The sequence below is a fragment of the Mus caroli genome, unplaced genomic scaffold (genome assembly GCF_978045245.1).
Source record: "Mus caroli unplaced genomic scaffold, Mus_caroli_1 scaffold_2, whole genome shotgun sequence".
Taxonomy (NCBI): Eukaryota; Metazoa; Chordata; class Mammalia; order Rodentia; family Muridae; genus Mus; species Mus caroli.
The window spans coordinates 110842469-110869814 of NW_028227257.1; the positions used below are offsets into that span (position 1 = coordinate 110842469).

Consider the following 27346-nt stretch of genomic DNA (forward strand, 5'->3'; position numbering starts at 1 on the left):
GAAGCACCCAAGTCCTATAAGACTATGACACCTATGAATCACAAGGACAACCAGCACGCATGCCAACAGCTCCCTCATTGCACTGAAGACTTGTCTGCTGCCTGTACAGGCCAGAAGAGGGCATCAGATCCCCGGGAACCAGACTGACAAGTGGTTGTAAGAGGCCAGGTGAATGCTGAAATCTGATTCTTTGGAAGAACAGCCTGTACTCCTAATTGCTGAGACATCTCTAAAGCCTCAGCAAAAGCTCCCCCCACCCCCACCCCCACCCCCACCCCCACCCCCACCCCATAGATTTACACAAAGTTTCATGGTATGAAATTCGGTTTTATTCTTTCAAAAATATGCACAGTTACTGGACAAAGAATGCATTTTGTCCAATCACCAACATTAAATGAGCTTAATCACCAGGTACATATAATAAAATAATTGTTAATTATAAGTATTTAGAGAGGTAAAACATACACTTTTCACATAAAAAATCTTTAATAAAAATTTAAAATTATGTATGTGCATCTGTGTGTGTGTGGTCAGAGAACAACAAGAAGGAATTGGCTACCTTCTTCCTTCTTGTGGGGACCTGGGATAGAACTCACTTTCTCAGAGCCTTTGCCGCCTCATAGGCCTTCTAGAATCATCAAAAAGAATATTTTGTAGTGTGCGTTACAAATAGGTCAGTGCTTCAGCGACTGGGAAACATCTTCAAAATAGAGATACACTTAAGGGACCTGAGTCTCCGCCAATCACGAAGAACGCTGGAGTCTATGAGAAAGAAACTACAAAGCCCAGAACTCCCTGCGTGCGTATGGCCTGCCTATGCCTCTCGCTGTGCCTTCTGGGAGGTGTAGTGCGAGCTTTCTTGGTGCACGCCGCCCTGGGATCGCTTTTCTTCCGCTCTGGGACACGCTCTGTTACCGGGAGAAGTTTCCTCAGGGAAGGCTAAATACACTTGGACGTTACTGGTGAGCGAGAGACGCCAGCTTCCCGCTGCTGCTGCCAGGCCTTGGATGATCCCTGCCTTCTGAGGCGTCCAGAGCAACCCCGTAGGGCCGTGCGGGGCGTGGGAAGGACTCGCCGGTTGGTCAGTGGCTCTGCCTTCCGTACTCCGCAGGGTTCCGCCCGGGACGCGTGGGTTTAGCTTAGCGGCTGCGGTCTCCGTACCTGTTTGGGTTCTCCGTGGCGCAGAGCACCGTTGCCATCTGGGCAGGTGGAGGTCAATTTTCCTGCCTGCCAGGTGCTCGGAATACCTGTCATCTGTGGACCATGGGGCTGTGCCACACTCAAAACCAGCTCACTGCACTTCCAACCGTGTCACACTCCCAAGGCGTCTCCTTTAGTTAAATGGTTTCCCCAAGGTCACCTTTTTGTAATCGTCGTAGATTGGGCTACAGGATGAGACACTATCTCCACAAACAAGCAAGCCAATACTCTTAAAAACAAACAAACCTTTCTTGATTTTGTTTCCTAATGCTGCTTTGTGGTCAGAATTGAGAAGAAACATTTTTAAATTGGGTGCAGGAAGAGACCCCCTTTCCGCCCCTCCTACCCCCCATCCCACCCCCCGGCTGTTTCATTTTGGATCAAATGCAGCTGGTTCAGACCAAGAACAAAGTCTGTAGTCCAAAGGAAAGAAAAAAATCCTCCTTACTTGACATTTGAATTTGGGGGACCAATTTGATAATAATGACATAAGAGTAACCAAGGTTAACCAGTTGTTTTACAGATTCTATTGGAATGGATTTAGAGCCGCCCGGATGGAAATAAAACACGTGAATGAAAGCCAGATTTTATATTGTCACATTATACCTGACTTCTAGTGTAGATGCTTTTTTTTTTTTTAACCAAAGAAAAATTGTGCTAAGAAAAGAAACCTCTATTTTGGAGCCCCGTCCGTTATAAATATGTTCCGTCTACGAAGCATCTCTCTACTCTCTTGGAGAGCGTTTCCGGTCCGCCCCTTCAGTTGTGAGTCATTAATTACTCAGATGCAGAAGTGTACAGACGAAGAACAAGTGTTTGGCCTTATTGAGAGGAATACGGCAACGCTCTCCGAACAGCAAGTGGGCTGTGCGTTTAATGTACTTTGGCAGTTTCAGAAGCAGAAGACCGTCTTGGAAAAAAACGTTGACCATGTTAGAAACCATCCCCAGTTTCTTACTCTTTGCAGCGTTACGGCAAATCACATCCCAGCAATGAGTGACGCTACCCTGGTGGATGTGTTATACAGCATAAAGCAGTAAGTTGCCTCTCAATTTTATGGAAAGAACTATAGTTTATATTTTAATTTTCTAAGAATCCTTTAAAAACGGAAAAGCCCTTCTTCCAGGAGATAGTTTTTCTGATAATGTTATTATTTTAAGGTTGGGTTTTTTTTTTTTTTTTTTTGGTTTTTCGAGACAGGGTTCCCTGGCTGTCCTGGAACTATGTAGACCAGGCTGGCCTCGAACTCAGAAATCCGCCTACCTCTGCCTCCCAAGTGCTGGGATTAAAGGCATGCGCCACTACGCCTGGTCTTTTTAAGGATTTTTTTTTTTTTTTAAAGATTCTTTGATATTAATTGGTGATACAGTTTTTGAAAATTAGGAATGTAGACATGGCTAGCCTTGATGATTAAGAGGTTCATTTCCTTGTTTTTTATTGAGGTTTGCAGTTGAATCCCATCACCCACTAATCGAAGCACTGGTTACAGAAGCATGGAAAAGACTGGAAAGGCAAGTATGCTGGGCTTGTCATAGAAAATCAGAGCTATTCTGTGGGAGATTATCAGGATGGAATATAGGAAAAGAATGACATTTCACAGGAAAGAAAAATGTACTGGGCCTGGGGATGGAGCTTTGTTGTTGGAATGTGCGCTTGCATACATGAGACCCAGGATTCCATCCCTAGCACCACAATAAACCGGCTGTGGTAATATGCGCGCAGGGAATTCTGGGCTTGGTAGTTTCTTTCTCATAGACTGCAGCGTTCTTAGAGATTGGCGTAGACTCATCTCTACTATGAAGAAGTTTCCCAGTTACTGAAGCACTGACCTATTTGTAACGCACGCAACAAAATTTCTCTTCGATGATTCTAAAAGGCCTAAGAGGCGGCCAAGGCGCTTGTTTGTTTTGTTTACTCTGAGGCAGGACTTCCGGGAACTCGTTCTGTAGACCACACCCTCTTACCACTGAGCCATCTCCAGCCCTTGATACCAGGCTGGCCTCAAAATCAGAGATCTGCCAGCATCTGCCTCCCGGTGCTGGGTTCAAACGCCACTCCTGGCCTGTTTGAGGAGGGTTTTAAATTGTGTCAAGAGTAGTGTTTACTTAGTAAAGCAAGGCAGGTATTTCAGGAGTTCCCCTCTCAGTCAGCAGGCTTCAGTATCCTTTCCCGCATGCATATTAATAAAATGTAACCGCGGTGTGGTGTCACAGGCAGTTATGAACTAGTTGCTTCGACTCTTGAAGAGTTCTGCTTCAGATGCATAAGATTCTGACGGACTCTACATAAAGCAAACAAACTTAAAGATCGGGGTTGAAAAGGTGGCCTGGCAGGTGAATCGTAGCACTCATGTGGTAGGTTACAGATTGTCATCTGTGACTCCAGTTCCTGAGAGGCTGCCTCGGGCTTCCAAGGGCACAACTACCACACGAGGTGCACGGACATACTGCAGACAAGGCACCCAAACACACGGAATAAATAAGTAACAACAACAAGAACAACAACAACAGAACATCCCTAGATTGCAGGGATATGGAAGAAGCAAAAAGAAAGGCAGCAGTTTGGAGAAATGGGAGAGCGAACAACATTGTGGAACATGCCTGGCTTTCTGCCACTCCCTTTCTGTAAGGGGGCAGTGGGTGGTGACCACAGGTTATAGTCCGCAAAGCTTCCTACAGAAAGTAAGCATCTCTGCCAATATCTGCTCCTGCTAAATGGTACCTTTCCATCTTAGCTTGTTTTATATTGCTGTTAACAAGTTTGACTTCACTCAAAAAGAAAAAGAAAAGAAAGTAAGTTTCAGGTCTAATACTGTTGGATACGTTTCCATTGTATTAGCCATAAATATGTGGATTATCTGCAGTTTTGGTTATTATGTGTTGTGCTGCTAGGAACGTCCTTATGCTGAAAAGTAGATTTTTTTTTTTGTTTTATTTTTTAAAATGTATTTTGAGGCAGCCTCTCAGGAACTGGAGTCACAGATGACAATCTGTAACCTACCACATGGGTGCTACGATTCACCTGCCAGGCCACCTTTTCAACCCTGATATTTAAGTTTGTTTGTTTGTTGGGTGGGGGGCTATGTGCACATGTGTGCAGGTGCCTGCAGAGGCCAAAGGAAGGTGCTGGAGCCCCCAGAGCTGGAGTTAACAGCTAGTTGTGAGCCACCTGATGTGAATGCTAGAAAGCCAACGTGGATTCCCTGGAAGAGCAGTATGTACCATTGAGTCATCTCTCTAGCCTCAACACTGGTGCTTTTAATAAACAAGACAAACAGTAGCAACACATTAAAACCCAGTCACTGAGAATGGAGCTTGATGGTGGTGGCAGGCTTGCCGAAGTGCATATAAGCCCTGGGGTTTGCTCTCCGCAACTCACCAAACAGAAAAGGAAGGGAAAGGAAAACACTGAAGTGTATAGTACTTCAGTTTTGTCTTGCCATTCCCTGGAACAGATTGGAGCCTTTTCCCTATGCTTAAATTCTAAACATTTTCATAGAACTTTTATTTGCTAATATGCAAATGAGTCAGCATTCCATGTCTCCTAAAAACAGTTTATAATTTAAAAATAGAATAGTTTTGAGTGTTTCTCTTTTAAATCTTTCTAAAGTACTGAACTGAATCTCATACAATGTGTTTTAAACATATTCAAAATATACTCCTCGAAACATACCCCTCACTTCTCCCAGATGTACTCCACATCTGTTCTTTTTCTGTGATGTTAAAGCTCAAACCCAAACCCAGGGCCTTGCCTCTACATGCTGGGCACACGCTGTTCGTCTTGGAGGAGTAACACATTAATATTTTTGTTCTTATCTTATTTCACAACTGCATCATGTGTTCTTATTGATACTAGTGATCTCATTTGTGTTTCTTTTAATAGGTTTGATACTAATGTGCTGTCCATATTTTCCACTTGCTTGGCCGATCAGCATCTGTATTTCAGTCCATTAATGGGGAAAATAGCTGATATTGTAAATAGGAGACTGGAAACCATCCAGGACTTAAGGTACCTCTATTTGGGAGCATTGCGTGGGCGGGCAAGTGCAGACTTTGGGTGCGGATAGAGATCTGTCCGGCCTCATTATAACCTCGTCTCTTGTGAGCTTATCATCCCATCTATAAAACATCGATGGCAAAAGCTGCTTGGTATTGTCCAGCTTTTTGAAGCATCTAAGACTTTTTTTAAGATTTTATTTATTTATTATATATAAGTACACTCTAGCTATCTAAAGACACACCAGACGAGGGCATCAGATTTCTTTTTTGTTTTGTTTTGTTTTGTTTTTCGAGACAGGGTTTCTTTGTATTGCCCTAGCTGTCCTGGAACTCACTCTGTAGAGCAGGCTGGCCTCGAACTCAGAAATCTGCCTACCTCTGCCTCCCAAGTGGTGGGATTAAAGGTGTGCGCTGCCTAGCTGAGGGCATCAGATTTCATTACAGATGGTTGTGAGCCACCACATGGTTGCTGCGATTTGAACTCCTAACCTCTGGAAGAACAGTCAGTGAGTGCTATTAACCTCTGAGCCATCTCTCCAGCCTCAGCATCTAAGATTTTTAACTCACCAAGTTTGCCTGCCATGTCCCCAGCCATCTGTCATGGCTTTGCATGTAGCAGCAGAAGACATGATATCCCCGGGTCAGAACCAGGGAACTGTTTTTCATGGTGCTAGGGGAAAAAAAAATGAATAAATGAAGGAGACAATTTATGGCATAAAACAATATGCTTGCCAGTTTCTTGCCATATCTAGTCATTTCATTTATAATTGGTCATTTTTGTTAATGATATCAAAATGTGTATCTTTTTTATCCTTCAGGGCCTTGTCTGTCTTAATGGTCAGCATTTCTTCATTAATATCACCGTGTTTCCAGGAACGACTGGTGACCAGAACAGAACTTCTTTTTGACACTGTAAATTCTTCCAAAGTCAACATTGCAAGAAGGATATTACTGTTTCTTCGAAATGTCAAATACAGTCATTACCCACTGTTAGAGAGGTGTAATCAAGTGTTTATAAGAAACATGAGCCATCTTGATTTGGAGTCCATCAGTAAAATCCTTAGCCTGTATCAGTTTCTACAGTTTCACAGCTTTGAATTTGTTGAAGCAGCTCGAGGGAGGCTGGCTGAGATGACCCTCCCTTCTGATCATCCTGAAAGCTTTGTCAGATTGTTTGCCGCTCTGGGGCCGGTGGCCAGACCTGAGATAAAGAAACAGTAAGCTCACTTTAATGCTTTTCTTCTCATGCTGGAGCCTTCCGATCACTTGGTTCTGCTACAGAAGGGGAACTAACCAGTGACCCTCTGCTCTCTGATTCTTCTGACTCACTTGCATTGCCAACTTTTAAACTACCGGTGTGTTCTAACCAGTGGACAGGATAAAAGATGAGGGTGCCACCTCAGTGTTTTGATGAGCCCTTCCTGGGTTTGCACAGAAGCATGAGAATCAGGACCCAGCAGAAGAGAGTGGGCTGTTTAGACCATAATAGTCTAAATAGTGCGTCATGGTACAGCGTTACTGCATCATATTCACCATCAAAGTCCCTAGGTTGGTTTTGGTCATGGTGTTTTATCACCAAAATAGAAACCCTAACTAAGGCAATGTTAATGTAACATATGTTCCAAATAATTATTTTAATTCTAGAACAAATAGTTCTGTTATTAGAAATGATTATATATGTATATATATATATGTACATGTACATATACATATATATATACATACACACACACCTAGGTATATTGAAACAGAAAACTATTAGCAGTAACTAAAACAAATATACTTCTTTGGGGTGCCTGGCTGTGATCCCAGTCCTTGGGAGGAGTATTGTGAGTTTGAGGCCACCCTGGGTTACAGAGGGAGTCCCAGGCCAGCCAGGACTGCAAAGCAGGACCCCATCTTGCACACACCCACACACAGCCAAACAAAATAAAAGCAATTAGGTGTGTAGTTACAGGTGTCCCAACAGCACTAGGCTTGAGTGAGTTTGAATCTCTTAAGAATTTCTGTTTTGGGGCTGGAGAGATGGCTCAGCAGTTAAGAACATGGACTGTTCTTCTGAGGGTCCTGAGTTCAAATCCCAGCAACCATATGGTGGTTCATGATCATCTGTAATGAAGTCTGATGCCCTCTTCTAAGGTGACTGAAGACAGCTACAGTGTACTTGCATATAATAAATAAATCTTAAAAAAAAAGAATTTCTGTTTTCATAGGACATTGGTATAGATATAAATATTTGGAATATTTAGTTGGATTTTTTTTTTTTGTCCTATGAATTAAACCTAGGGTCTTCCACATATAGACAAGCACTCTTACCTATTTACTTTTTATTTGGAGACAGTCTCACTAAGTTGCTCAGGCAAGTCTTGAACACTTGCAGTTCTGTTTCAGCCTCCCAAATATCTGGAATATAGATTTATGGGTGACATTTGGTTGGATGTGATATACATAGGAGTATTTATGGTACTTTGGCCAGATCTTATTCCATTTAAAACATTGAGATATTGGTAGAAGATGAGTAGATATTAAATACACAAACATCATTAGATTCTCCCTTCCTAGGCTATGAGGCTAGAGTTATGCAGTGCATAAGATCCCCCTACTTGGCATAAGTATATGGAATGTTTGCAATTCTAGCACTCTCTTAAAATATTTTAAATTATGTGTACACATGTGTCTGTGGGTATCAGCACGTGTGAGTGCAGAAGCCCCCAGTGTCCTGTAGTAGTGTAGCTCCCTGGAGCTGGAGTTACAGGTGATTGTGACCCACCTGAAATGGATGCTGGGAGCCAAACTTGAGTCTTCTGCAAGAGTACTGCACACTCTGACCTGAGCCATTTCCCCAGCCCAGGAACCGTGGTCATCTGCAGATAACCAAGAGGAGCTCTTCTTCCCCTTACGCTTCTGTCCCAGGGCTTCAGAGACCTCCACAGAAGAGGGATCTGGAGTTTTCTATGTGGTACCCCAAAGCTGTTCATTAAAACAAACTGAAAGCTAGTTTTCTAACATTAAAAAAAATATTTATTTTTGCATCTAGGCTTAAATCAACCATACTACTGCTGTCAGAGGAGCTAAGCAGCCAGCAAGCGCTGATCGTGTTGGGAGCAATGGCAGATATGGAAAGCAGAAATTCACACTTGATTAAAAAGTACTCTTTCCTGAGTTCATGGCGCTCAGTTTCGTTGTCACTCATAAGTATTGTTTGTTGTTTTTGTATTTCTGACGGAAGTACTTAATGTTTGATTGTTTTGAAGTAGTAAGGGATGGTCGCAGAACGCTTTGCTTATGTTCCCGTTTGGGGTTTCAGAACCGAGACAGCGTTGTTTACAGCAGTTTTTATTCCGTTTACTGCTGCTATAGACTGGAGCAGAGCGTCACAGTGCATAGAGCAAGGGCGCTGTGAATCCCGAAGCTTCCATGTGTACTTGTCTCACTGTCGCCTATAATGTCATACAGTAGCTTATTGGCAACGTGAGATTTAAGAAGGAAAAAAAACCATTCAAATTGCATACGTTTACTTTTTCTTTATCATATGTCTCTTTAGTGAAGGCTACTTAGTCTCATTTCTCATCACTTTTCCCTCCCCCTCCTCCCTTTCCACCTCCCCCTTCCCCTCCCCCTCCTCCTCCCTCAATTGAAGTTAGCATGTCCATGTGAGGGCCAGAAGATTATGGAAGAAAATTGGATTAGTGTTGCTAATTGTTAGCAACTTATGATAAAACTGTTCTTGGCAGCAGGGAATGGAATATGATGCCTTTTCTCTCTCTCTCTCTGTCTCTCTGTCTGTCTGTCTCTGTCTCTCTCTCATAAAGCTATGTTCTTCTTTAAAAAATACTATGTAAAAAAATTATGTGTGTGACTATTGGCTTGCATATATGTATTTGGATCATGTGCATGCCTGGTTCTGGCTGAGGCCAGAAGTTGTTGGATACCCTGAAACTGGAGTTACAGATCATTGTGAGCCACCATGTGGGTGCTGGGACCTAAACCCAGGTCTTACTAAACAGCCAAAGCTCGAGCTGGGCGTGGTGGCTCACGCCTTTAATCCCAGCACTCGGGAGGCAGAGGCAGGTGGATTTCTGAGTTTGAGGCCAGCCTGGTCTACAAAGTGAGTTCCAGGATAGCCAGGGATACACAGAAAAAAAAAAAAAAAAAAAAAAAACAGCCAATGCTCTTAACTGCTAAGTGATCTTCCTATTCCTACAGTTACGCTTTTCTCCCCCTTTTCAAATTTACACTTCATGATTGTCCTTTATTTTAGTTACTTATGTTTCTGTCAGCATCTTGAGAGAATTCTGTAAAAACAGAAAATGAGATAAATTTACTGATCTCCAACATAGAGTAGAGTGTGTGGCATGAAGTCTGTTTAGCAATTGTTTAATAAATAAGTGAATCGCTTGTTTATAATGTGTGTTCTTTTTAGGATTGTTTCTGTTCTGTACAAACATTTGGATAACTATAAATCAATAGAGCTATTGAAGATAATACAAGCATTGACTTTTCTACATTTTCAAAGTAAGGAGCTCTTTATGAAACTCAGAGAATTACTTCTCAGGTAAGATTTTAAGTATTTAAAAAAATAAAGTTAGTATTTTATTTATTAAGTTAGTATTTCATTTGAAAAATCCATCCATGTAGCTAGAGTTTTCTGGATAAAACTGAATGACTTATTACTGAATTTTTAAGGTCTAGGTTATACCTAGCATGCTGTATTAGCATATGTGAACCCTGAGTGTGATCCCCAATATACAACTAAACAACCATATAATGGTGATATTAATAAGAAAGCGGTTTTTCATACAATTTTCCATTTACATTAATAACTGAAAATTACCGTATTTTCTATGGATATGTAACACTGTGTTATAATTTAGAAGTTACACAGTTTTCCATTGATTTAATTGTGTTAAAGTGAAGTATTGCTAACTTTAATCTCTAAGCTTACTAATAATGAATGACAATGCCTTTGCCAATGCACTGTGACTAGCATGTAATATTATGATCATTTTATTTGACAAGCAATCAGTGGAGTGTGTGTGTGTGTGTATGTGTTAGTTCTTTCTTTGTTCATTTTAGATAGGATTTCAGAACTCCAAAACAACAAATAATAAAATCATAGCACCTCAGTTTTGAATTTAATATGATTGAATCTTTTCTTCTACACTTCCAAGCGTACAGGTGCCTTAGAGTGACCAGTTCTTAATTTGTTGTTTAGCAGTTACTGTTCTCGAACTGGGGGCACACACCTTTAATCCCAGCACTCAGGAGGTAGAGGCAGGTGGATCTCTGTGAGTTCGAGGACAGCCAGGCCTACATAAGGAAACCCTGTCTCAAAAACAAAAACAAAACAAAAAAGAATTACTGCTCTCATGCTGAGGTAGTTACTGTGCAGATTTAGAGAAGTAAGATTAGAGAGGTCCGGTGTGTGTGTGTATGTGTGTCTGTCTGTCTGTCTGTCTGTCTGCCTGTCTGCCTGTCTGCCAGTGTGTCTGTCTGCCAGTGACAAGGCAGTATGTCCTGGGCACATATATAAGAAGGGAATTGATTTGGTATTATTGAGGCTCCCCCATGCCAGGGACTACTCAGGGTCCCAGCAGCTCCCAAGGGTTACGGAGACACAGGGCTCAACACTCCCTAGCATCAGCACTGGGCACCGTTCTTCCCACTGATGGTGAGGTGGGTTTTGTTTTTTTTTTTTTTTTCATAAAAAAGTTTGGAGCATAGTTATGTCACCTGAGTTTTTCCTTAGTGACCCCTGAGATCTATCTCCTGTGAATAAGTCATAAATGAAGTGGCTTTCTAAAGTTACCTCACCTGTTAAGAACAGTTGTGTAACACTATTTTAATTCGTGTATTTTGGGTGTTTTTTGTTGCTGGTGTGTTAATTGTACTTTTCTCCTTCTTTCTCCTTTACATGATAGTCGTTTGGAAGCTAGTGTCACACCCAGTGAGATTTCTGTTCTGGTCTCTGCTCTGTCCATGCTCCCACATCCTCACCTCTGTGAAACAGCTGTCTCCCGGATTGAAGCAGTTCTACCACAGTGTGACTTCAGGGAACTGAGTGATTTGGTAGCATGTCTCATGCGCTGGATTCAGAGTGATCACGCCTGCTTGGCGAGTACTACTGGAAAGCAACTGGACCTCCTTCAGAAACTAGATCACTGGGGCCGTCTCCGGCTGCAACAGAGCACCAACTTGGCTCTTCTGTGGGAGGAGCTCAAGTCTTTGAAGGGAGAATGGCTTCACGAATCCTTACTGGAAGAATCCATGGCTGCTCTGCTGCGTTTCATGGATGAAATAGATTACAGCAATGTTGCCAAGATCGCGTCTTTTCTTTCCAGAACTAACTACCTCAACACACTGCTGCTCGATAGGATAGCTTCAGTGGCCGTTCAGCAGATTGGAAAGGTGACACTTAAGTGTTAGACATTACTTTTTACACCGTTGTCAGCTTCTAGAAACATACCTTTTTTATAATTATAGATCCTTTAATTAATTACTTTCCGAACTTAGATTACAGCATGAAGCTTAAAAACTCACCTCTGGCTTCTAGTTCATCCATTTGTTCTTTTTCTCTTTAAGACCACTTTGTATCAGGGTGTGATGTCACACTTATAACCTCAGCATTTAGGAGGCAGAAGCAGGAGTATTGCCAAGAATTTAAGGTCAAAGTGAACAGGCACAGAGAACTTGTCTCAAACAAAACAAACCAGAGTGGGCGCTTTGCTCCTCTGGCCACAGATCTGGAGAGATGAGTAGTCATTTAGTCCTTCAGCCCTTAAGTCAGAAGGATTTTGTTTTGTTTTGTTTTGTTTTGTTTTTGAGACAGGATCTCATTGTGTAGCTATGGCTGACCTGGAACCCACTGTATAGACCAGGCTCACCTTGAACTCAGAGATCTTCCTGCCTCTGCCTCCTAGTGCCAGGATTAAAGTCATGTGCCACTATGCCCAGCTAAGATCAGAGGTCAGATGGATTGATTGATTTTTGTTTGAGAGTGTTTCTCTGTGTAACAGTCCTGGATGTCCTAGAATTCACTCTATAGACCGGGCTGGCCTTGAACTCAAAATGATCTATCTGTCTCTGCCACCCAAGTCCTGGGATTAAAAGTGTGTGCCACTACTTCCTGGCTTTAAAATTTGTAGCCCAGGCTGGCCTCAAACTTGTGGTCAAACTTGTGGTCTTTCTGTCTCCACTTCCTTCAGTAAATCCTACTGGTGTGTGCCATCACAACTGGCAATATTTTCAATATTAGGTAGAAAACAACTGATTTTTTGTTGTTGTTGTTTGTTGTTTTGTTTTTTGAGACAGGGTTTCTCTGTATAGCCCTGGCTGTCCTGGAATTCACTTTGTAGACCAGGCTGGCCTTGAACTCAGAAATCTGCCTGCCTCTGCCTCCCAAGTGCTGGGATCAAAGGTGTGCGCCACCACGCCCGGCTTCGAAAACAACTGATTTTTAATTTTTTTTTCTGTAATCCTGGGTGTCACTATTATAGGCCTGACAAGATGGATCAGTGAGTAAGTGGACTTGCCTCTCCAATGGTGCAAGTCTGACTGACCTTAGTTTCTTCTTAAACATGGAAGGAGAGAACCAACTGCACAAAGCTAGTCTCTGACTTACACACTCAGATGTGACACACACACACACACACACACACACACACACGAGATATGAGAGATAAGTGTGAAGACTGAGAAATGTATAAGGTGTCTACTGAAATCAGCATTCCTGAGTTGTCCGTGTATATCTGTTTCTGAAATTATATTGGAAAAGCTCCTTTGTGGATCCTGTGAGCCTGTGAGAGAGGATGCTTATTTACACAATGACTGGGATATATATATATATATATATATATATATATATATATATATATGGATAAGGTCTTTATTTTAGAAGCTGGTATTTTCCACAACTGAACACGATGTCTTGCCAACTGAACACGATGTCTTGCTTGCTTAGCTTTGTGCCTGACAGGTGCTTAGATGAGCGAGTGAATAAGCAAGTGAGAAAATGGAGCAGGTGTGGTTCAGTGGAACAGTGCTTGTGTAGACGCACGTGCCCTTAGGTCCAACGCCCCAGTGCTGCCAGGTTCAGAGCTCACACCCACAATCCTAGCACCCAACCTTGAGTTTGAGGCCAGCTTGGGCTGTAGAGACTGTGACTCAAAAGCATCAGAGGTAAAGAATAGGTTGGGGGAAGTGCCGACGGCTCTCCGGAGCTAGCTGGCTGTGGCATGATGCTACTCTGATCCAGGCACTGATGGCATGGGAATAACAGGGGCTGCTTCCTGCTGATTTTCAGTGAGTGATGGAAACAGAACAGGCCTCTTTACACCTTGCAGAATCACATCGTAGACTGGCTGACTTTTTTTTATACTAACGTTTTTACGGTTACTAATAGTCACAGCTTTAAAGCACTGTGGGATACAAAGGCTAATAAGCGGGACATCTGTACTTTCACTATGGGCATGTTAGACTTCATCTGAAGCGATAGGTTAAAATTTGCTGAAGCTTATATTAAATTTTTCAATTTTACAGATCCATCCCTTTTCAGTCCTTGCTATTATTCTCCCATTCAGCATTCTGAACTATGATCCACCTCAAAAGGATGAATTCTTTGGAGCGTGTGTCCAATGCTGTAATTCTTACTTAGGTAAGTAAGGTGTTTGACAATATAATGAATGAGTGGTCCAATAGATTCATATTGTAAATATGAGCCAGAAGCTATTACAGTGGCCTTCAATATTGGGTATTCAAAAATAGCTGGAAATTCTGTACTACTGGGTGTGATGGTGTGTTTTCGAAATTCCAGCACTTTGGTGAGGCAGAAGGATTGATTGCTTGATACCAGCTTGGCTATGGGGGCGGGGGGAGTTCAAGTCTACCTGGATGGACATCTGTCTGTCTATCATCTATCCCTCTATCTAACTACTTCGCTACCTGTTGTGTCTTGGAAGAACCCATCTCAAAAGAAGAGAAGTAGCCATTTCTCTGAGACTTTTAAAAATACAAACATAACAGATTAATGTAAGAATTGCTCAATGAACATGAATATATTCACAGGGTGGACTTGATAATGTTAATATTTTGTCATACTTACCTTATCTCTCTTGCTTACCTTCGCCCCCCGCCCTGTGCCCCACAGGGGATGTTATACTGTGGTACTGAGGCATACACCTGCTCAGGATGATGCAAGTCCCTTGTATCAGCACATACTGTTAGCACACTAAGAAACGTCAGTGGTCCCTGAATCCCTAGTAGACTCCAGTGTTTAAAGTCTCCTGAATTGTAGCCACTGTACTACTTACTTTGTCGCTTTTGGTGGCTATGTATTTCATTTCTTATAATCTAGAATACCACCACACACACCTGGGAAAAGATTGTGTCTTTTTCCCTTCCTGTTACAGAGGTTTTCAAAAACCTATTAAAGTTGAAGGGACAAGCGTCTATGTAGTATGTCCCCAGTCTAGCTTGAGTCCTGTCATTCGTTGCAAATGATGAACCTTTGAATTATCCATTCCGTAGGCTTCAGGGAAAGGGGACACCCTCCTTTGTAACCATTATGCCAGCACTATAACCAGGACAACGAGCAGTGCCATCTATTGCTGAGACCATTATCAAAATTTCCCATCTCTTACCAATTTTCCATTTGGTTCTCAATCTGTAGCTCAGGCTAGACTCATGTATGTGCTTGTGCAGTGAGTGTGTGTGTGTGTGTGTGTGTGTGTGCAGTGTGTGTGTGTGTGTGCACATACACATTTTCTAGTGTGAGTGGAAGAAGACGGTCCCAGGTGTTGGTCCTTGACTTTGCTCTTGTTGAGCATCTCCTGTTTGTCGCTGTGTAGTCCTAGTTGGTTGACCCAGGAGCTTCCCAGCATGCTCTTTTTCTGCCTCCCATTCCCACCCCCCGCCCCCTGCTTCCTGTGGTTCTGAGGATCCGAACTCAGGTTCTCAGACTTGCTTGGGAAGCTCTGTCAAGACCCGCCGAGACACCTCAGCCCCTCTACCTCACTTGTTTTGTGGCATGGTCAGCACTGAACCTAGAGCTCACTGATTGAGCTAGGTTGGCTGGTGGGTGAACTGCTGGGATCCTTCTGTCTCCATCCCTGGCATTGGGTCACAGGTGCGTGCGGCCATGCCAGCTTTTTATGTGGGTTCTGGCACACTGGACTCAGGTCTTCATGCTTTGTATAGCAAGCCCTTTACCCACCGAGCCATCTCCCTAGCCCTGGCCTTGAAGTCTTGAGCCTTGTGTGCAGCTTCCTTAGTGCTTGAGTGATAAGCCTCTGATTTGTGTGTGTGTGTGTCTTTGAAAATGATCTTTGTTTAATTTTATCACCTCCTTCCTGCTGCTTCTTTTGTTTTGAAATAATAAAGATTGGCTGGTTTATTGAAGATGTGTCATCTTATAGATTATCTGGTTACTAGTGGTGGCTGTATTACACATTGTCTGCAAAAATACCTTGTGGTACATACAGTATATTATGGTTTAGACCCATTTACAATATTTTTTGTAATTTTATGTATGAATGTTTTGCCTACATATATATCTATGTACCACTTACATGCCTGGTCCCCATGGAGGCCAGAAGAGAGCATTAGGTCCTCTGGAACTGGTGTTAACAGATGGTTATGAGCTGCCGTGTGGGTGCTGGGAATCAAACTAGAATCCTCTAGAGCAGTGGTTCTCAGCCTTCCTGATGCTGCAATGCTTTAATAAGTTCCTCATGCTGTGCTGACCCAACCATAAAGTTATTTTCATTGCTACTTCATAACTGTAATTTTGGTACTGTTATGAATCATAATATAAATATCTGTGTTTTCATAAAGACTTAGGAGAACCCTGTGAAAGGGTCATTCCACCACAAAGGGATTGAGACTCACAGGTTGAGAACTGTGTGTGTGTGCGTGTGCGTGTGTGTATTTTATACAGGGTCTCATGTAGTACAAGGTAGCCTCAAACTTGGTATGTAGCATGTATGTGAGGTTAGCCTTGAACTCTTGATCCTCCTGTCTTCTCCTTTTAAGCACTGAGGTTACATCTAGTGCACCTAGCTATTTGCCTCATTCATGATTTGGTCTTTTACAAAATAAATACAGCAAAGAAATCCGAACGGAAAGATCTTGGTTTGTCTGGCTTTGAAGACAAGTTCTCACCTTAGCCTAGACAGACCTGCAACTGTAATGCAGCCAGGCTGGTCTCAAACTTGTACAGACCTCCTGACTCAGCCTCCCAAGTGCTGGGATTCTAGCTGTGTGCCACCACACGTTAAGACTTTGGGTTTGCCTTTTCTGTCCATTATAAGAATTATCATGCCAGTGGATTATGTTCGTGTGTCCCTTCTCCCGTGTCAGAAGACTCTGTCTCTGTCCCTGTGTCTCTGTCCCTGTGTCTCTGTCTCTCTCTTTTTCTGGCTTTTCGAGACAAGGTTTCTCTGTGTAGCTCTGGCTGTCCTGGAACTTACTCTGTAGATTACAGTAGTCTATAGATAACTCACAGAGCTCTCCCTGCCTCCTCCTCTGCCTCCTGGGTGCTGGGATTAAAGGTATATGCCACCATGCTGGGTCAGCAGTACTTTCTTTTGTCCAACTTTCTTTCTCTGCCCCTAAATTACTGTTGACTTGTAATGGTATAGATTAATTTTATGTTGATATGATGTTTTCTTTTATATCATTTAAAAAAGCTTGACTATATCTAAACAGCTTACCTGTTCACATGTATATGCAAAACATCAGTACATTACAATTTTAAACTTATTTTTTTTAGGTACATTGGATCCTGGTACATTAGTGTTTCTTGGTTTTTCTTTGGCTGTACTTGGATATTTTCCAGAAGATCTGCTAAAGAAAATGTTTAACATCGAGTTCCTAGCCAGATTAGATTCCCAGCTTGAAAGTACGTGTCTACATTTACTTTTAGAATTTATTATATGCACTTTATACGCAAGTGTCAGTTGTGCCCATAATGCTTTATTAGCATTTGTTAAATCCTAAGTTTCATCTCCAGGACTTGGAGGGTAGGGATGTATGTGTATACATATATGTATATGTGAATATAATTATAAATATATAAAATATATAATAGGCATATAACACACAGATATAGAGATATAGATCTCTCCATATGTGTGTGTATGTATATATATATATATATATATATATATATATATATATATATATATGATTTTAGCATTGCTGAGGCAAGAGAATGGCTGAAAGTTTGAAACTGACCAGGTCAGGCCAGCCAGGGCCTTGTATCCTATCTTTAAAAAATTTATGGGGGCTGGTGAGATGGCTCAGTGGATAAGAGCACCCTACTGCTCTTCCGAAGGTCCAGAGTTCAAATCCCAGCAACAACATGGTGGCTCACAACCATCCGTAATGAGACCTGACGCTCTCTTCTGGTGTGTCTGAAGACAGTTACAGTGTACTTACATATAATAATAAATAAATAAATCTTTAAAAAAAATTTATGAATATTATAGAAACTTTGGAAAACACATTAAACAACATCAAAGTTTGCTAATGTCCCTAATTCTACCTTCAAGTACAACTGCGACCTCTGGGGTGGTGCTTGCCATTCCTTCTTTTTATTTTGTGTGGGAAGCAATGAGCCCTGGGTGTTCTGCATGCTGAACAAACTACCCCTGGGCTGACCCTAGGCACTTGGCGTACTTCCTTTGATCTCATATAAACACTCATGGATCAAAGTGTTTTAAATGGATGGAGATCTTAAATTGCTTTTTATTATTTATTTATTTTTTAAAAGAATTTTATTTATTTTATGTATATATGAGTACACTGTAGCTATTTTCAGACCCCGGAAGAGGTCATCAGATCCTATAATAGATGATTGTGAACCACCATGTGGTTGCTGGGAGTTGAACTCAGAATCTCTGGAAGAGTAGTCGGTGCTCTTAACCACTGAGCCATCTCTCCTGCCCTTAAATTGCTTTTTACATTGCTGTTCTCATTACTATATTATGAACAGCTTTCCATGACATAAAATATTTTTGATGTCATATTTTTACTAGATTCATATCATACCATTATATTGCTATAGAAGAACTTTATCTGAAAGTAGGATGCCCCTTTTTTAAAAAAAGGCAGTGCTGTGGATTGAACCCAGGGCCTATGCATGCACCGCAGGCAGGTCACTGTAGTTATATCCCAGGACCCTTATTTCTTGTTTTATAGGTTGTTTCTTGTCCGTTACACATAATGAATGCTACACAAGAACCATGGATTGTTTCCTTAGGATAAATTCTAAAATATGGAATATCCTAAAGGAAGTCAATGAAAATTCTTGGTAGCATTTTTTAAAATGTAGCTTTAAAATGAACAAAGTGTAGAAATTGGTCTTCATCATCTTACCAAACAAATCAACTTTTTTTTAAACAATTTTTTTATTAGATATTTTCTTCATTTACAATTCAAATGCTATTCCGAAAGTACCCTATACCCTCCCCCCGCCCTGCTCCCCAGCCCACCCACTCCCACTTCTTGGTCCTGGCGTTCCCCTGTACTAGGGCATATAAAGTTTGCTAGACCAAAGGCTTCTCCTCCCAATGATGGCCGACTGGGCCATCTTCTGCTACATATGCAGCTAGAGACAAGAGCTCAGGGGGTACTGGTTAGTTCATATTGTGATTCCACCTATAGGATTACAGACCCCTTCAGCTCCTTGGGTACTTTCTCTAGCTCCTCCATTGGGGGTCCTGTGTTCCATCCAATAGATGACTGTGAGCATCCACTTCTGTATTTGCCAGGCACTGGCATGGCCTCACACGAGACAGCTATATCAGGGTCATGTCAGCAAAATCTTGCTGGCATATGCAATAGTGTCTGCATTTGGTGGTTGATTATGGGATGGATCCCCGGGTGGGGCAATCTCTGCATGGTTGTTTCTTCCATCTCAGCTCCAAACTTTGTCTCTGTAACTCCTTACATGGGTATTTTGTTCCCCATACTAAGGAGGGACAAAGTGTCCACACTTTGGTTTTCCTTCTTCTTGAGTTTCCTGTGTTTTGCACATTGTATCTTGGGCAAACATCAACGTAAAGATTGGGAGGATTGGGAGGCAAGCACTTTTACAAACCTGCTGAACCACTTGCCAGCCCCGAGGCTCTGCATAAAAATGTCCGTTTCTCACGTTGCCACATTAGGATGCCTTTTAAGTTTTTAATTGTATCTTGGGCAAACATCAAGTTAAAGACCTGAAGCCTTTGTGTACTAGTGGAGTGACATTCTCCATTCTGTAAGAGTTCAAGTGTCAGCCAAGAGTGCAGGTCATCATATGAAGACGTGACTTGTTCCTGTTGGGTCTGGACTCTCCACATCCGTTACTAATGTGATCTTAATTCCAGTTTTACCTTCAAGTCTGAGGGCAAGGATCCAGTTCCGCCTTATGGAGTTAAACAGAGCAGTCTGCTTGGAGTGCCCCGAGCTTCAGGTTCCGTGGTTTCATGACCGCTTTTGTCAACGACAGTTTAACAAAGGTTTGAGTTTTCTTTTGGTAAAGAGAGTACAGTTTATTCAAGAACAGATTATTAGGTAGCATATTATTATTATTATTATCACCATAAAGTCTAGAGTTTTCAAGAGGGCCTATGGCTTGTTCAATACTTTTGTAAGTGGAATTCATTTTACAGGAGTTTAGCTGGACACTGGAGCACTTGAATAAACACTTGTCTCCCGCTGAATTTAGTGTTTGTCCGCATGGACAGCACTAGGCTCGCAATGTGTATATGTACTTTTTGGGTGTGCCTGTGGTTGCTCACACAGGCGTGTGTGGAGGGACAGATGGTAACTTTCTAGGGTCTGTTCTCTCCTTCTACCTTTATCCGGGCTCTGATCAAACTCAGGTCCTTGGGATGGGAGGCGAGCACTTTTACGAACCTGGTGAGCCACTTACCAGCCTTGAGGCTCTGCATAAAAATGTCCGTTTCTCATGTTGTCACATTAGGATGACTTTTAATTTTATTTTTCAATTTTCCTAAGATACCGGTGTTATGAATGGAGCCCAACAACAGATCTATAAAATGTTAGCAGAGGTCCTGGGAGGACACCAATGTGTGAAGCCTTCTGCTCTTTCACCGTATTACCACACAGTGGGTGAGTCACCTGCAGACGTCTGGTCCTTTCCAACCAAACTCAATCTACTGGAGTCTTCTGATTAGCTGGAACTTTAGAACGGTTTACACTTGGTTGTTAAGATTTACATACAGAATAAGTATTTTACCTGCGTGGAAGTGCACTAAGTGTAGCCTTATTACTCACGGAGGCCAGAAGAGGGAGCCGATTCCTGTAGAGCTGGAGCTACTGATGGTGATGAGCCACAGTGGGTGCTGGAGACCCAACCCGGGTCCTCTGCAGTGGCCTTGAGTCTTCTTCACTGAGCCATCTCCCAAGCTCCAGGTTTATAATTTCATTTCAAATTTTTAATCATGAAAAATTTCAAACAAAGACAAAAAAAAAAAGAATCCTGACGTTCATTCCTATGGCCCATCTTTGATAACGATCAATATTTCTGTTATTCAGGAAAAAAAAAGTTAGTCTTCATCAGAGCTAAGTTAAGCCCAGATTCAGATTCGCTAGACGTTTCTGAGTCTTCCAAAGATTCTGTCCTACCTGGACATGGCACGTGCCTGTAATGACAGCTGCTCAGGAGGTTTAGGTGAGCCTGGGCAACAGCAAGGCCCTGTCTCAAAAGCAAAGAGAGAATGAAAACCAAAACCTACAGATGGGCTTTGGGGAAAGTGTAGGACTTTGGTGTCTTCTCCAGCTGTCCCCATGCCCCTATTTCTCTTGTTTGCAGGGGTCGATGTGTCTTATAAGGTATGCCCACATGAGTCTATCGCCTCCTAAAGGCTCCGCTCTTAACCCTATCGTACTAGTGATTAACTTCCATTGTGTAGATTTTGGCTAAGACCATCTTTCCTAGCTTGTTTTCTTCTTTTTTGTTGTTTTTCTTGTTGTTTTTCTTTGCTCTTTGTTTTTTTGTTTTTTGTTTTTGGAGACAGGGTTTCTCTGTGTTGCCCTGGCCATCCTAGAACTCACATTGCAGACTTTCTATTGCTGTAATAAACACCATAACTGAAATCAATGTGGGGAGAAGGTTTATTTCATCTGACAGCTCCTAGTCCATCAACCAGGAAAGTCAGGATAGGAGCTCAAGGCAGGAACATGGAGGCAGGAATGGATGCAGAGTCCATGGGGGATGGGAGGAGGCTTTGAAACCTCAAGGGCTGCTCCCAGGGATGCACTTCTTCCAGCAAGGCCACACCTCCTAAGCATCCTTACAGAGTGCACCTGGGAACCTGTACTCAGATGCCTGAGAACATGGGGAGCATCTCGTTCAAACCACCCCATAGATTAGCGCTGAGATGTGGCGTAGGTTCTAGCCGAGTAAGAGGCCGAGGCAGAGGCAGGAGGATGACTGGAGCCTTGGGATTCTTGACCAGCTCAGCAACATAGCAGGACCCCATTCTCAAAAACAGAAAAGTAGAATAATTTTAATTTCATAATGTTATATAGCCTTCATGGTTGTTTCTTTTTTTTTTTTTTTTTTTTTGGTTTTTCGAGACAGGGTTTCTCTGTGTAGCCCGGGCTGTCCTGGAACTCACTTTGTAGACCAGGCTGGCCTCGAACTCAGAAATCCGCCTGCCTCTGCCTCCCGAGTGCTGGGATTAAAGGCGTGCGCCACCACGCCCGGCGGTTGTTTCTTATATATGTTATGATTTATTTGTTCAAGTTGGGATCCAAACATTTGGTTAATTTGCCTTTTTTTTTTTTTTTTTTTTTTTGCTTCAGTTCTATTTTTCTTTCCCCCCCCTCTTATAACTTATTAGAAAATACTTTCCTCATCTAGACTCTTCTGACTGCACCCTGTGGTATTGTTTAACTTGCTCATGTTGTTGACCTTCCTAGTAATCCAGCAGTTAGAGGTAGGTGCTTAATGAATTCTAGCTTTGATTGGTCTTTGGCCACACTGTCTCACAGATGGCTATTTCTTATTGCCCTGTACTAAAAGTCACCACTCCACAGGGAGTAGATAACGTTCTTCAGACCGATTCATCTGTTAGTTCCCTCTTGAAGGTTTGCCCTGCTGGCTTTAGTAACCATTACCTGTAGTTCCTTGCCTAAGTCTAGGCTCCACAAGGGAGGCCGGCATAGCAGGTTTCTACATGTACCATTTCTTCCTGCATTGACTGTTCCATTTTGTCTAAGAAAAACATTTCCGTGTCGACATACTTCCTGTACATGCAGTTTGTTAGGAGGGCTTGGCCTTGCTTCACTGGTTTTCACAGGGCTTGTCTTAGCATCCTCCTAACATGACCAAGAAGCTTGAAAGATCTTACAGTAGACCTTGTTGTTGTTGTTGTCGTTGTCGTTGCTGAGAAAGTCTGGCTGTCTGCGGCTTGGCTGTTCCCAGCTTACCTTCTCCCTTAGCCTCCTAGGTGCTGAGGCTCCAGGCATGTGTCACCGTGCCTGGCTTAAAGCAAAACTCTTTGATATGATTTGGCTTAGATCAGGTCTAAGGGTATCCAGCTGTGTGCTGGGGTTTAATACTTGCTTGATATTTATTGATTTTCAAAGAAAAGTACCATTGGGTACCTTACCTTACAAACTAAGTTGGACAGGCAGGGAGCTATATTGCTCTTTTTGCTCTTTGAAATACATGTGTGTCTATATAAATATTCATGTAAATATTAAACTTTTGGCTGTTAGAATTTATCTAATTTATACTGTTGATTCTTCTTCCTTCTTAAAATAGGTTTTGAATGCATTTTGGATAAACGAAAAAAACCTCTGCCTTATGAAAGCTATAGCATAGCTCCCAGAAAATCCCCGGACATGCACTGGGATTCAAGAGTTGAGCCAAGACTTCCACCAGAAGCTGAGAGGTAATTTAGTTTTATGATAATTTTGAACCATTATATTCGGTATTGTACTAGAGCCTCTTTTATTAAGGGTTGGTGATAGATAGCACCTGCTATTCAGACATCCGCACCATCTGCATCTATACTTTTGCCGTCTACCTTTGTAATCTTCCTGTGGCTGTCACTGTCCAGCAGTCTGTATAAGTAAGTGACGGCCTGGTTGCCCTTATCCAGGAGGACAGGGTCTTCGTCTTTGTATCCGCCCCTTCTCTGCTGGGAGAAGTAGTCATTTGGAGCTGGGTGTGGTGGATGCCGGCCATCCCAGCACTTGGGGGCTAGAAGCAAGATGATCAGTAGTTCAAGGCTAGCTTGTATTAATCAGTTTTTTATTAGTTGTTTATTGCTGTGACAAGACACCATGGGCAAGTCTACTTAGAGGCGGCTTGTTGTTCCAGAGAGATGAGAGTCTGGAAGCATGGCAGCAGGTGGGTATGGTGACTGGAACAGCTGAGAGCTCATTTCTTGAACCACAGGCAGGACTCAGAGCAAGCAAACTGGGAATGCCAAATCCTGGCCCTAGTGACATACTTCCTTTGCAACATCACACCTCTCCAAGCCTCTCCAAATAGAGCCACAAACAGGGACCAAGTATTCAAATTGGAGAAATGGGAGTGGGTGGGGACAGTCATTCAAACCACCTCACTGGGCTGCTTGATGCTGTGACTCAGAGAATGAACAAAATAAAAACCTTGGTATTATACTGATTTATAGTCACTTACCTTTTGTTAGTTCATACAGATACTGTTTTTCTCCCAAAAGGCTTGTGGCTACCGGTTACTTAAATTCTCATTTTAATTTTGGAAGTAAATATTTTTATTTTTTTAGGATTGCTATAGAATTTTTGGATGTAAGAGCCTTTTGTTCAAACATTCCTCACTTAAAAGGAAAATCTGCTATGAAAAAGCGGCATTTGGAAATCTTGGGCTACCGTGTTATTCAGGTATGAAATAGTCACATAACAGCCTCTAAAGAGGCATGCTGGGACGGGTATGGCCAGGAGCACCATCCCTTTGCTGTGTGGGCAGAGATAGGCGGATCGCTGGGGCTTGCTCCACCAGCCTAGCTCTGGGCTCAGTGAGAGACCTTTTCTCAAGGGAATAAGGCTGGGAGTGATGGAGCCACACACGGTCTGCTTGCCCTGCACACATGGGCATGTGTATCTGCTCCCATGTGCAACACACACACACACACACACACACGTTTTTAAAGGCATGGTGGGCAGGCTTGTAATCCCAGCACTTATAAGTCTGAGGCAGAAGGATCTCAAGTTTGAGGCTAGCCTGTGCCACATAGCAAGTTCAAGGCTAGGATCGACTACCTAGTGAGACCTGGTCTCACTAGAAGAAGAGCTGGTGGTAGAGCTGGCTCATATTTTCAGTTCTTAAGAGGCAGAGGCAGGTGGATCTCTGAGCTTGAGGATAGCCTTGTCTATGTATTGTGTTCCAGGCCAGCCAGGGATACACAATGAGAACTTGTCTCAAAAAAATAAACACATAAGACAACTTTTCTGGTTTCCATGTTTATTTTTTTGCATGTTAGGCGTTATGGACAGGGTTTTAAGAGGAAAAGGCTAAAGTATCATACACAGACTATGTAGTGGGAAATGCCTTCTGTTGATGTTGTGGAATGGGGAAGACGGGAGCTGTGAGGCAGAACACGTTTTCTAGGCGGTGGCAGGAAGAACGCCCACTTGGCTTCTGAGAATTGAGAGGCCGTGCTTCAGTAGGCTCCAGCCTTGCCGGGAAGGCTCATAGCCTGCCCTGTGGTTTATGTAGCTGCTCTACTTCCTTTTAAAGATTTATTTTAAAATTCATGTATGTATGTGGGTATCTGAGTGTGAGTATGTGCATGTGAGTGCCGTCCTGTGGGGGTAGGGAGTTGAATCCCTCAGGAGCTGGAGTTACAGGTGGTTGTGAGCCTCCTGACATGGGCGCTGGGAACCTAACTCAGATCCTCTGCAAGAGCAGTGTGTGACCTTAACCGTTGAGCTAGCTCTCCAGCCCATGTATATGTAATTGAACTTTATGTATAAAATCACTTGATTTCAAATAAACATTCAATATAAAAATGTTTTTAGAGCTATTTTCCTCTACATTATTGTACGATTTAAATCCTTTATCATCTTATACGATTTATTTAAAATCTGTTACCAAGGGTATATATAGAAAATCATCTTTTAGGTGCATTGAAATGGCAAAATTTCAGCTTTTGTTACAAGATGGCGTAAGAAGTTAATAGGAGTGATTCCGTTATGTTTGGGGAGAGCCTCACCAGCTCTGTGTAAACAGTCTAGCCTCTTAAGCAGTAAAGCATGACAGCCTAAGAAATGATATAGCACATTTTTTCCATGGTTTTAAGCACCTACATCCCCACACATGCGCACAGTAGGCATGACTTTCACAAATTAGAGCCCAATAGAAATGCTCAACCCCCCTGCTAGCCTAGGGTCGGTGATGAACATTGTGGTTTTCTTCTTTCTCTTTTCAAATTTTTAATCTATTTTATTTTTATTTTTTATGAGTGAGTGTTCTGCCTATTTATAGGTCTGTACATCACATGCATGCTTGGGGTCCATGGAGGTCAGATCAAGTACTGTTTATAATTAGCTGGGAGGTTAAGGAAATAGTGAGGCTGGTTTCTTGGTTGGCTTGTTTTTGCTTTAAATGTTACTTATATATATATATATATATATATATATATATGCTTGCCTGTATGCCTGTCTGATGCCCAAAGAGGCCAGAAGACAGCACTGGGTCCCCGGGAGCTGGAGTTGTAGGTACAGGGAATCAAACCTAGGTACGCTGGAAGAGCAGCCAGTAATTTTAACTTCTAAGTCATCTCTCTATTCCCATCTGTCTCTCCCATTTTTTTTTTTTAATGGGAGGGGTGTACTGTGGTTGAGACATGGTAGTATGCTATAGCCATGCTGGGCTAGAACTCACGCTGGTTCAGCCCAGTATGGCCTTCAACTTCTGGTACTTTTTCTGGCTCAGTTTCTGGAGTGTTGGTAACACAGCTGGAACCACCATGCCTGCTTTCTTTCCTACTGGGGGCAGTGAGTCAGAATGCCAGTCAGTACGATGCTCCATGTCTAGGCCCAGCGCACTGTCTTTGAAGAGCCTGTTTCTGTTATCTCCACGATACCTTCTCCGTGTCCATCTAGCTTAACGAAGCAGCAAATCATCTGCGCACCCTCAGCTCAGCTCCTCCGAGACTCAGCAGAGTGTTTCTGTCTTACAGCTGTGTGCACATTGTATAAATCTCTGAAACGGTCATTGAAACGCTTATGTTGCCCCTCACTCACTCGGTAGGGAGCTCCATCTGATGGTGGGAGAATCAAATTAAGAACGCCTTGAATTGAAAAGGCGTTCTTCAGTGGCTTTAAAACTTGTACTCAAATGAGTCACTTCCTTTGCAGATCCCTTACTTTGAGTGGAACTCTATGGCAATGTCAACGAAGGATGCACGGATGGACTACCTGAGAGAACATCTATTTGGAGCAGGCAAATCATGACTGTAGTTTTCATTTAAAATGGCTGTGGCGGGCTGGAGAGGTGGCACAGAGGAAAAGAGCACTGGCTGCTTTTGCAGAGGTCCTAAGTTCAATCCCCAGCACCCACATGGTGGCTCATAACCATCTATAATGTGATCTGGGACCCTCTTCTGGCCTGCAGGCATACATGCAGGCAGAACACTGTATACATAATAAATAAATAAATAAACAAATAAACAAACAAACAAACAAATAAATCTTTTTAAAAAATAAAATGACTATGGCCCACCATATATGTATTTACTTAAGATGCTTAACTCAATTTAAAAAATTCTAAGGGTACATATTCTGACTTGGAAAAGCCTGATGTATTTGGGAATATCAAGAGCTCTATTGGAGTTAAAGCAAATCAGTAGGAAGTGGGTTGGAAGTGTAGTAAAAGGTCAGAGGTAACAAGCCAACAGCACATGACCTCACGGCTCCTCTCAGTGAGACAAGAAACCGTAGTAAAGTTTTATATTTTATATAATTTTTTATATGCTGGTGAGATGGCTCAGCAGGTAAGAGCACTGACTGCTCTTCCAAAGGTTCTGAGTTCAAATCCCAGCAACCACCATGAGATCTGACGTCCTCTCCTGATGCATCTGAAGACAGCTTCAGTATACTTATTTCTAATAATAAATAAATCTTTGGGCCAGAGCGAGCAGGGACTG

The 27346-nt window shown here is 42.4% G+C and overlaps 1 protein-coding gene across 1 annotated transcript; it reads left to right on the top strand.

Moving 5' to 3' along the window:
* The first annotated feature begins 859 nt into the window (after positions 1-859).
* On the top strand, positions 860-26923 carry Fastkd1 (FAST kinase domains 1). The gene is made up of 14 exons (XM_021153735.3): positions 860-2236; positions 2643-2711; positions 5083-5208; positions 6017-6415; positions 8236-8346; positions 9622-9753; positions 11120-11606; positions 13737-13851; positions 16966-17094; positions 19565-19696; positions 20199-20312; positions 22975-23104; positions 23966-24080; positions 26559-26923. Exons 1-14 carry the CDS (start codon positions 1902-1904, stop codon positions 26652-26654), a joined length of 2490 nt encoding a protein of 829 aa, XP_021009394.1. The 5' UTR covers positions 860-1901; the 3' UTR covers positions 26655-26923.
* Positions 26924-27346: the final 423 nt, after the last annotated feature.